At 34.7% G+C, this 12639-nt stretch overlaps 1 protein-coding gene across 5 annotated transcripts in view; it reads right to left on the bottom strand.

Annotated features, from left to right (window-relative positions):
* Window positions 1-7008: 7008 nt before the first annotated feature.
* LOC139983562 (uncharacterized) overlaps window positions 7009-12639 on the bottom strand; it is a 22175-nt gene continuing 16544 nt past the window's right edge. For all 5 annotated transcript variants that reach the window (XM_071997195.1, XM_071997196.1, XM_071997197.1 and 2 more), the window contains 3 exons: window positions 9710-10014; window positions 8501-8885; window positions 7009-7524 (listed from right to left, as the gene is read on the bottom strand). In XM_071997195.1, coding sequence (XP_071853296.1) covers window positions 7342-7524; window positions 8501-8885; window positions 9710-9969 — 828 coding nt within the window. In that variant the 5' untranslated portion in view covers window positions 9970-10014 and the 3' untranslated portion in view covers window positions 7009-7341. The remainder of the gene's footprint in view (window positions 7525-8500; window positions 8886-9709; window positions 10015-12639) is intronic.

Here is a 12639-nt window from a genome sequence, read left to right as displayed (position 1 = left end):
ATTACTGAAGACGACCATCAATGTTGTACAAATACCTGTCAAGAACTCTTGATTCATACAGTTGTTCATCACATATCAACTGAGATTATCATTACAAATAGGCCTATATGAATGCTTACGTATGAAGCTTGCTGCGATTCATGAAGGAAGGCCGTCCTTTGACCAGTTATTAAAAGGTATGAAGAGCATCCACTGTGGCGAATCGGCACACAACTTGTAAATAACAACAACATCAGACTTAGTTCAATAAGTTTAGTGTGTTTACCTTTGGACTGCTTTATCTTGTGATCAGTTAAACGAAACTTTAAACTATGCGACTTGCTACATAGATTTCACTTCCTTACATTGCATGTGGCGTATTCTAAATCAAAGGTCGTTCCTGTTTGACTCGGATGTTGCAGAACCGATATCAACACACTGTTGCGTACAACTTACCGCCGTTCATACATTGCGTCTGTACGTATCTTTGTTGGAGAATGGATATTGTTTTACGTTTTCACTTAGTTCTCTTTGTGTGTAGTGGTTTTCATGATCACGGGTTTTCTGATACCAACATCAGTGCCAATAAACACGACAACGTGACTTTAAACTGCTCCTTAGGAATTGATATAACGCCTTCTGAACAGAAATGGAATTATAATGGACAAACGATTTACAGTGGATATCAAGTGCTGTGGTCAAAAAAGTCTGCTTGGATACAACCTCCGCATTACGCTTTAGTAATGAATAACGTTTCCATATCGGATGAAGGAACCTACCAGTGCTACTTTCCGCTGAAAATTCCTTCTGCGGAAAACACCTTTTTTTCACTTACCTGTACACTATATTTTTCCGAAATTTTAGGATACCAAATTCAGGCAGGATGATTAAAATAACATGAGAAAGTATCAAAGAACGTCGATCAAGGATGGTTAGACTGAGTTCATGTCAGAAAAGTTAAGCTGCTTATAATTTAGAGGAGGCTTTGAGTGTTAAGCTAGTGCTTACAGCCTAAGCTACAACCTTAGCTACCCTAATAATATTAATAATCTAGTCTCGAAGCTACATTTTATCCTGTTACATGTCAAATCCTATCTTCTCCATCTTCCTAAATTCTTCCATGTGTTTAATCATTTCTGTAAGTCATTCTGTTCCTCCCCCCCCCCCCCCAAAAAAAACGGTACTTTCCGCTGAAAAACACGTTGTTTTCCGCTGACAAATTTGTTTGCGGAAAACACCGTTTTGTTTCAGCGGAAAGTAACGTGTGCGGAAAATTACGGAACCCATCATTGACAACTGTATAGGTTATAAACTTGTTAAGAGCTAGAAATATAGAAACAATCAATGACATTCTTGACAGGAAAGTTTAGGTCAAAACAACTGCGTAACATATGGTGTACCAAAAAGTCTATACTTTTTTATAACTTTAATAGCCTAGATGATTGTTAATTTGAACTCTACGTTATTCTTTTAGCAGACAATCCCTGTGTCCTATTACAATATTGACGTGTCCGTTTCTGTTTATAATTTTGAGCTGATCTAAGGGTTTAAATCCATTTAAAGCATCTACAACAAGCTAACAATTCTACAGTTTGAAAATTTATCAACTGAAATTTACACCTTTAGTAAGAATGTACAAGAGGTTAATGAAATCAGGTTAATTTATCGAAAGAAGTTTTGTATTAACAGCTGATATGGCTCGCTTGATGTCACCTATGCACCAGCAATGGACATTTAATAACTCAGTTACTGTTAGGGAAATCACCTTAGACATTTTTCTTGACGCACTTGTTATTCCTCATAGGAATGAACATTTTGCTTTCAACGTAACTAAATTACTAAATATGTCGACCTGTAACATGAGCAAAGTAGTTTAAGTTAAGCAAGCTTGATTTAGATTAGTCAGGTAACATTAAGTGACCACTCTAACTTGTATGCACTGAGTTTATCAAGGTTTACAAAGAGAATTCCCGGATTATCGTCTTGTTACGCACTGACTCGCCACGGTTACCTCAATCAATAAACTGACTTACATTTACTATTTCATTTTACAGAGATAAGCAGCCAGGATAGAACTTCTCGATGGTACGATTAATTATAATGAAATATAGTGTTCATTCCTAAATTAATGATCATAAATTAAGATGGTGTCTGGAATTATAAAATGCATTTTGAAGCAAAGAGAAAATGGATCTAAATATAGTACGTAGGTTCTAGATAATATTTCCTAGCGTCTGGAATTATAATATGCATGTTGAAGCAAAGAGGAAATGATCTAACTGTAGTACTAAGGTTTTAGATAATATGTCCTGCATCAGTATAAGTAGAAGATCAAATGCAAAAATAAACTTGTTTTAAGAGAAGAGTTGAGTTTATCTTTTTGTCGTTTTATTGATACAGTTGCAGACTTCCAGAAATACCAAACGATGAAGGTGATAGCGGTGAATATGGTACATAATTATTAACATATAGGTTATTTTATGTTCAGACATTTTGAAATTTTCCTTTCCGTCGCAAATACAAGTTAATTTGTGCAGAAAATATTTGGTTCATTGCAATGTGTTCGTGCATGTGATTCTAATTACCTTCAATAGAGATATTATCAGGAAGTAAATCTGAGAGTATGATTTCATCATACTACAATGATGCCAACATAATTAAACAAATCATGGCACTTTCTAGATTCCTTTACATCCATTCAGTTATTAATCGAGATTCCTTTACACCCCACCAAGATATTAACTATTATGGTTTATCAAAGCATCTAAATAGTGTTATATAACCTAAAGTTTAAATCAAGATAGTTATTTCCCTTTTGTAATGAAGGAAAGCGATTGAATTACCTTGTACTAGTGTGGTTTTAGCCTCTATAAACGTAGTTGTTATTCTCGCAAAAGATACGCAAACGTACGCTACATATATTATTAATAAGAGAAACTAATTTTTTTTAAATTATTTCTTTGAAAAGAGGGGGCCCGGGCAATGGCCCCTTTTGTCCCCGCGCCCTTATAAATCCGGTACTGGAATTTGGCGACAAACTGATCATTATTGACTTCTTGTTTACGAATTTGAAGTTGATGCGGTGCGAGTCACAAAATAGATTGATCCACCGCTGCCTACTTTGTAACTTTAAGTTGGAGAAAGACAGAATATCTACTTTACAGGAATATAAATGTATACTTCGGATTTCTCCAGGTATCAAGAATGAAAGAAGATGGAATATCCACATCAAAGTATAATAAAAAAGTCCATGCACGTATTAATAGCAGGATTCATGAAGGTTACACTAGAGGTGCGAAAGTCGGTACGGGGTAAAATGAATTCGTCTTGAAATATAATGGGTATAGGACTTAAGAATGGTTAAGGAATTATTGTGGGGGTGAGAGAGGATAATCTGTCCCCTAACGACGGTGACTAATCTTCTTCCAGAAGTACCGTAACGACGATGAGGTGGTTAACCGCGTACAGTAGTTGATGACGTCACTTAGTGGTGTCATTTAATAAACGTTCAAGAGGTATAAAAGCAGTAACAAACTAACGATTTATTTATGAACGAAGCATCTACTTGCGATATTTGACCTTTATACCTATACGGGTGACTCTACCCAGTGTTCTTCACATATCATAGTTCTACTTTCAGTACGGCAAATTCAACTCCCCCCCCCCCGATTTGTGAAGTTTATGCTCTATATCGGGCTCGGGTAGTCACACATTTCAAATGCGTTGATAGTCAATGAAACTAAACTTCGAGAGGCTTGATATAGCCTGTATATATAGGGCCTCATCGGTGACTCATCCCACCACATTAAATGCTACTTCCGGTAAACGGTGATTTTTCATTCGGTGTAGTTTATCTCTGATTATAATTGCAAAACATTCGGTGAAATGATTCAGTTACATTAAATATGCAGCATAATGCATATTCAGAGGGATGTTCAGGTAAGCTTTCCCCCTACCCCCCCCCCCCTTTCCCCATTCCATCACCCCACCCCCATTCTTTTTCGAGCTGATAGACGTGTTGGTGCTATCTCAATGCCAAACGAATCACGGATGCAACTGCGACAACTTTTAAAATGCAGGTAGGTCAATGACAATTTTACTTCGTTAGCGTTCCATAAACCCAGCCAAACATTTTACTATTATTATATATAATTTAGACGTCTTGAGTCAATAGAAACCTCCAATGAAAACTGGCAGACTGTAGAAGTTTACATACAATATGCGCACGCGCATCATGGCGCTCTATTTAGGAATAGCGCCACTTATAAGTTAAAAAAAGACAGTCTGCTCATGTTATATTGTCTACAAATTGACAGTTTATTGCAGCATTTCGTTAGAACATTTTGCTATAGTTAGTAACCAAAAAACAAAAGAAAAACACAGAAATCTTATTTCGACTTTCGAAATACTTTATTATGACAAACAATGTAAAAAAAATGTCGTTGACAACACACACAAGAATAAACTCATGTCAAGTAACTTAGGAACAGAACGATGATCTTTTAAGGCAAACATTGTGACCAGAAAATTCTTGTTAAACTAGAACTGCATTTGCCTGCAAATACGCAGTATTGTAGTGCGCGTGGAGTGCTTGCAGTATTAGGAAGAACTTTTCGGTTGTTCATGGTGTTATTCATTGGGCGGACAACACACCAGGGAGTATAGTCATGTATAGGTACCTACAAAGTGAGGGCGCTTGTGAGCGCCGTGATATGCTCAGAATAAGTTGGCTACACCGCTAGCCTCTGAAACTGCAAATGTACAGAGACTATATGAAACTTTAATTTTCAACGTCCAGTCACGTAGGTATCGTTCACTTGCCAGTAATGCCAATTTTGTAGCGCGCATGCGCACTATAATAATTAGAAATTAAGGCTTGTCCAGTAGCATGCCACAGTTTTCGATCTGTATTGGTCTCAAATTTTGTCAAAATATTCGAAGTGAATAAAATGCGCATACATTAAAACTGTCAATCCGTAAACAGCATCATATATAGCAACTGCAGAACATACGATTCTGGGTTGTCAGAGTTATGGAACATTACTTACAATGTAATCACAATGGTACACTAGCGCTACTGTGTTAGACCAATCTGCCCTATATATTTGTATGGTTCCACACTCCGTTTGATCACCATAGCCAGAATAATTGACAATGTTTGTAGCTTTCCCGTAAAATAAGAGAAGGAGCTGTTTGTATTTTAATTGGATTAAACAGTGGGACACTACATGAAATGAAAACTGGCACACTAAAAGTTTACATTCAATATGAGCACGCGCATGATGACGCTCTATTTAGGAATAGCGCCACCTATTGTAAAAACAGACACTCTGCTCATGTTATATTGTCTAGAAATTGACACGAAGTAATATGAAGTCCTAAGACAGTCTTTGTCGCAGAAGGCGTCTAGTCTTCTCGGTGACACCAAGCCTGAGGAGAGAGGTTAATGGTTAGCCAGGTACGGCCTCTGGTCCCGGAGGTCACTTCAGGGGGCCCGGGGAAATGTAGGATAAATTCAAATAATTTGCCCCTCAATTTCACCATATATAATTAATTAAGGAAAAACATAAATCATTAACAAAGAGCCCGCGATGATGATTGTCTTTGGGGCTGTGATCTGAATTTTTGGTTACTACTGTGAGAACCTCTATTTCAGATCTGAACATGGAATTCTGGTCGATTAGTGGAAATATTCATTGGATGTAGAACAAATGTACTTAATATAATAAATATTTGGTAAGATCCATCACGTATTATCACCTTTAAAAAGGTGATAGGCCTACCAGAAAATTAAATTAGCCTACAAATATGAAAAGTTCACGATTTTTTAACTTTTGCATAGTTGTCATAAACACATGGTTCTATAAACAGATAGTTAGATATGGTTACATAATTATAAAACATTCCTTCATACACACGCTTGGAAAATAAAAAGGCAGGAACTTTATATCCCGAAGACTAACAAACCAGGTCCATAAAGCTATACCATTGAATGTGAAGTTGAACGGGGGGGGGGGGGGAGGGGTGGTGGGTATGGGTGGATGTTCAAAGGGTGTTCCTCCCCCCTCTCTCCACCTGCTGGCCCCCTTCCCAACAAGACATGAAACATATGTTAAGAGTGTGACAAGGAAACAACTCATACATATTTCATAATTCTAAAGTGTCCCTTTGACTAGATTTCACAACTTGCGACATCAATAACTTCATCTAAAATTGTTCCTCATCAGATGTAACTGTTGATGTATAAGCTGTAAATAATCAATAATAATAATATATCAACTGTAGGTGGATATATCGAGTCATAAATCTAGCTCTCGCGAGAGATGAGCGGTGGGTGGGAGGGGTGAGGTGGGCGGTCTTCAAAATTTGCTTTCGATTTTCTACATCACAATATGAATAAAGAATATTCGAACGTTGATCGTCATGAAAACTTTCCAGCAATCAAAATGAAATAATAAATAATGAAAGTTCCGAAAATATATTCGCCAAGGATGTAAGTTGACTTTCAAATTATTTCCAAGTATATATATATATATATATATATATATATATATATATATATATATATATATATATATATATATATATATATATATATATATATATATATATATATATATATATACATACATATATATATATATATATATATATATATATATATATATTTATATATATATATATATATATATATATATATATATATATATTTATATATATATATATATATATATACATATATATATATTATGTTAAACAGAGTTTCCTCATCCCACCGCTGAAGGGTTAGAAGACACACACTATCTAGAGAGTTATAGGGAAGTATCTTGATTGGTTCACCATGATGTCACCAGGGCCTTGGCACAGCTTTTCTCATGATACTCACACACATTTTCCAGCCTAGGTTTGCCATGGTTCATTTCGGCCATTGGAAATCACATCTTTGACTAAAACGGATACAATTTGCTTCGGTCTTCATTGTTGAGGGGAGGGGGCGGATTTTATCAAATAATACACGATGTAGAAAAAAAAAAAAAAAAAAAAAAAAAAATCAATTTAACAACCGAAGTGCAGAAGTGCCATAATAACCAAGATGAAGAAGCAACCACGTCCATTTAAAGCTCGTTTATAAGTGAGTCACTTATGAAGTCCAATGATTACGAGCTGACTCATTATATTTGTAGTGAAAAGAAACAAAAACCTGTTTTGTAGAGCATTGCCTTTCAGCATGATACTGATTAATTGACTAATTCATGGACCTCTTATAATCAGTTGGACTTAGCTAGAAGAAGTAGTATAAGGAGGAAAATATATAAGAATAAACAAAACAAAAAAACAATTAAAACAATTAATACTTAAAATTTAGAGCAGTTGATAAGCAGTACATCGAGGAATTCTAATATTTTCGGATTCGATATATTTGCCTCTCAACTTAAAAACGACTTTGGGGGAGTCTACCATTTCTAATTCGCATCTAATATCACGTGGTATGGTCGATGCAGGGGTGCATGATATGTCGCCCATGTCTTGATATGCGCCAGGCATCTGTTGAAGACAAAAAGAAAGTGATCAGACTTTTAAAATATAATAAATCAGTTTGTCTTTTCAAAATAGGTTATTTCTCCGCATTTTCAGTTCATGATATAAAAAACTCCAAAAAACAGATATTTGCCTATGTTCATGGTGTACCGTACTACACATACACACACACACGCATATATATATATATATATATATATATATATATATATATATATATATAAATATATATATATATATTTATATATATATATATATATATATATATATATATATATATATACTGAAGTATATATATATATATATATATATATATATATATATATATATATATACTGAAGTATATATATATATATACTGAAGTCGTACGGCGATGCATGTCGGTACATGCACGAATCATCGTAAAAGTCCATTAAAAGAAAAAAAAAATGAACTTGTGTTTTCTACTTGTGATTACCGAATAATAACAAAAGACATCGGGCAGAGGAAGGGAGAGGTGGGGTTAGGAGGATATAGTCGGAAGGTGGGTGGGGGGGGGGTAGTTTTGAAAAGATTCAGTTGTTATTTAACCAATTGTAACCATACTTTTCAGTAACCGTATTGGAGCTTACACAAACCCTGAATAAACCCCCTTTTAAAACTAAAATGCAAACTGGTGCTTCATGATAATTCAAGAGAACGGCGGCGGGCAGAGGGCAAAAGATGTCGAACATAGTTTTTGGTGTGGGGAGGGAAACAGGAACGGGTAACAAAGGAAATCAGGAATGGGTCTCCCCTGCCGCTGGACAACGTTCTACTATAGAAAAGCTTTTCTGGGAATATAGACGTAAAGCCAGAACGGAGGAACTTGAGTGGATGACGAGTCTGGGACCCGGATTGAATCAACTATGCGTGTTGCACGGGCGGTACATTATGGAACGGACCGAAGGGTGAGGAGAGCGGGTGGGCGGGTGGGGGGGAGGGAAGGTAGGGGGAATTATACCTGCATAACTTGGACTGGATCTCCTCTGGTACTGGACACTGTGTAAAGAACTTGCTCTGGTGGAATATAGTCAGCCTTACATAGTTTTATCTTTCCGAGTTGTCTCTTTGATCGGGAGGGTCTTTCAGGAGGTGAAAGATATTTCACACTTCTATGCCTACTCTGTCCTCGATAACCAAAGGCGTCAGTGGTGTTACATTCTATCATTTCGGTTACGCGAATCCAATTTTCGAATAGCTCCCTGTCTGTCGTGTTTGTACACGTTGTATTTCTCTCGACGGTTATTCCAAATATCGGATCTACGCCGATCTCCGTTTCGCCGCCGGGGGGAGTAATGACCACTGGTGGATCGGCAGTTACTCTCGTTGGATAGGAGAACATATTCCTAAAATATGACGAAAATAAAGGAAGAGCCTAGTTTTAAGTAAATGCTGTGGAACGCCAGAACGGACAGCGATTGGGTTTGATGGTTTGTTGAAGCTATATAAGAGTTTGTGATTCATTGAATAATATTTGATGCATGATTCCGGACTAATTAAAATTTCCCAAGTTTCATTGAATAGATTATTATATGGCTACAACAAACTACATAAATGTAAACAAAGCTGTTGTTCTTCCTTATTTCAGAGGTCAAATTAAAAAGATGTCATACATCGACAAACATCATCAACCGTTTTTCAACTGTTTTTCCTATAAATTTGGAACGATCATATAAGCTGGAAAAATAGCCTCAACCAAATCGTTTGACTGGATATTTTGCTGTATGTTGTTGATAAGGTATACTATATATATATATATATATCAATATCTATATATATATCTATACATGTATATATATCAATATCTATATATATATCTATACATATATATATATATCTATATATATATATATATTTATATATATATATATATATATATATATATATATATATATATATATATATCTATATATATATATATATATATATTTATATATATATATATATATATATATATATATATATATATATATATATATGTGTGTATTTATATACAAGTATATGTATTTAATTTCAAGAATTTAATTTCAAGAAGCTATCAAGATGGGATTCAAAACAACTTTGTTACAATTAACTTCATTATCAGAATGAATGTTATTTGTGCCAATCGTAAGTTGTATACTACTATCCTATTAAATAGATCATAAACATCCTATCTAAGTTGATTTACCGGTATTTCCTTTTCACAATCTTGATCTGTTCTCTGGTAGGTTGAATGATTGGTTCCTGGTATAAGTCAACACTGAATGACTCGACAGATTCCTGCGTATATCTGGCCACGAAGTCCCGGTTGTAATACAGAGCATCTTTTTGGCAGGATGCAAACTTAACTTTTTTACAACTACATTCCGCAGAGAGTCCTACATGAGAAAGATAGATCACTACAAGAAATGTAGGATAGATGAAAAAAGCAGTTCCGGTGAAACCCATACTATATTATCGCGACAACTCCGCGAGTTGCTTTATGTGATATTCCTGCGAATGAAAAAAATGTAGAAAAAAAAAAAGAAATCTTAAGCATATTTCATTTAATTGAAAAATGAAGAAAATATATATAGCTGTCTCCATTATACATTCTTACAGTGAAGTTTATGTGCTTAAGCTTTCTCGCAGTCTTCGTAACATGCAATCGATGTCAATATACCATATATCGTCCCCGTTTTCGCGTAGTGGCGAATGTGCACTTTTGGCGAAATTGAGTTAAATATTGTTCTTACCTATTTCGAGGGTGAAGAATCGGTTGAGCCGGGTTAGAAGTTTTAAAACTGTCTATTTCTGTCTTACCAAATCAATTAATGAAGGATCTTTTACGATTTATCAAAGAAACGTGTCTTTTCATTGGCTGACACAATTTCTTCAAGGATGGTCCAGACAAGTAAAGTTGGATAAAGGGTTATCGGAAATATCGGAAATAAAGGTTGGTGTGCCTTGGGGGTGGGGGTCCATTATATGCAATATTATTTACTATATATACTGATGAAATTAGGTCAAACTCACATATTTCTGTTACAAAATATGCCAATGATACTGCTGTATCATGCACAATTCATAAGAGCTCCGTTGAAACTGACCAATGAAATTATCAGAGTTCTGTAAATGACATAGTTCCAACATGTGACCGCAAGACTTTATTGCGTAACCCCCAAAATAAAGGAAATTTGTTTTTGAAAATAAAACCATAAAACATGAAGGTCTCATTCTATCAAGATCGCAACGTATTATTATTGAGGGAGCTGAGGTGGCTAGAACCTCCAAAACTGAGTACTGGGAGTATACATCGACGACAGTTTGACCTTTTCTTGGAAAAGCATCAGGGTATTAAAAAAAAGTATACTACAAATTATCTAGTGTGGCTTAGGTGTTTCTTTCTTTAACCAAAATGCTAAGGAAAATGTTTTCAATACTATTATTCTACCCTGGCACATGTGATCTATACAGTGCCTGTCTGGTACCATTTTATATTGCAAAAAAGCAAAGAAAGAAAAATGAAGTTTCCTAATTACACATCGGCTATATTTAATTTAGATTGCCATATACTTTTTGAAAAAGTAAATGCTGCTGCAAGACCTGAGTTAACAAGAATGGCTAATAGGATTTACGGTGATCAGAAGCACCCTTTGTATACTGTAATAAAAGTCTCCTGCACAAATCGAGCAGAAATCTAAGGAATCCCCACAAAATACCGAACGTAAGTTTACAGAAACTCATTTATTTACCGTGCTGCTTTATACATTCCATTCGAACAAAATGTTTGTTGTAGTCTGTTTGTTATATCGTTTTATGTATTTACTTTTGTATGTGTAGATGTATTTTATATGATATCCTACATCATCTTGACATTTTCTTCCCTTTTATATTAGTTATTCTTGGACTGTTCGGTATCCTTTCATCTTAAAAAAAACTTTTATATGAGTTATTCTTCTTGTTGAGGTATTATATGACTCCTCTCTATAAATTTTATATGTATACTGAAGGAAATAAAAAAAAGGGAACAACATACTAACTTGGAAACAATTGCACAATTGCACAGTTGTTTCCTTCTTTAAATCTGAGGATTCACACGAGGTTGGGTTGGATATTATGAATGTGCCTGTGAGCGTAAAAATTTTGTTATATGTATACTGGAAGGAAATATAAAAAAGGAACAACATACTACAGTACAACTTGAAAACACTTGAACAATGGCACATTTGTTTTCCTTCTTTAAATCTGAGGATTCACACGAGGTTGGGTTGGATATTATGAATGTGCCTGTGGGCGTAACAAAAAGTTTACATTCCGTTTAAGGGGATAGTAGGCCTATAGTGGAAATGCTTCCCAAAGCGTTTGAAAGATACTTAGAAACTATTGTCAGACACATTTCACGTAATACACTAACTTGAAAATGAAGAATTGCACACAATTTTCCGTAGTCTGTAAGCTTTATAAGAGTTCCGAATTAACAGATTACGCCACTGGAACTATTATTTTTGCAACTGCATGTGTTCAAATTTCATCATATCCCTTCCCCTTCCTCTCCCCATGTGACAGTGAACATTCACGGTATACCCTAGCTACTACACACAAAAGTGACGAATAAAAGTCTGTGACAGGACGAAACTTCAAAATTTAGTTCTAACATAGTGACGAATGTGTGACGAATGTCTAAATTTAACTGAAAATGACATGACATAACGACGAATATGTTTACACTAAAATTACTACTTTGTAAGAAATTTTTCGATCAGCAACAAATATGAGAACTCAAAGTTCTATTTGTTATATTTAAAATATTGACAACTTTCGGTACAAAAGATCCTTTTTTAATTACGCTGTACTAAAGTCAAAACGTGAAAATGTTTAGAGCGCGTTTTCTCAAAACTCACATTTTGAACATTCGTCACTACGCCAGAACGGGGACGAATATACATATATATATACATATATACATATATATATATATATATATATATATATATATATATATATATAGGCCTATATATATGTATATATAGCCTATATATATATATATATATATAAATATATATATAAATATATATATATATGTATATATATATATATATAGCCTATATATATTTATATATATATATATAAATATAT

The sequence above is a fragment of the Apostichopus japonicus genome, chromosome 16, assembly GCF_037975245.1.
Source record: "Apostichopus japonicus isolate 1M-3 chromosome 16, ASM3797524v1, whole genome shotgun sequence".
Classification (NCBI taxonomy): Eukaryota; Metazoa; Echinodermata; class Holothuroidea; order Aspidochirotida; family Stichopodidae; genus Apostichopus; species Apostichopus japonicus.
Note: the sequence above shows the minus strand (reverse complement) of the source record. Positions and strands in the feature narration are given on the sequence as shown.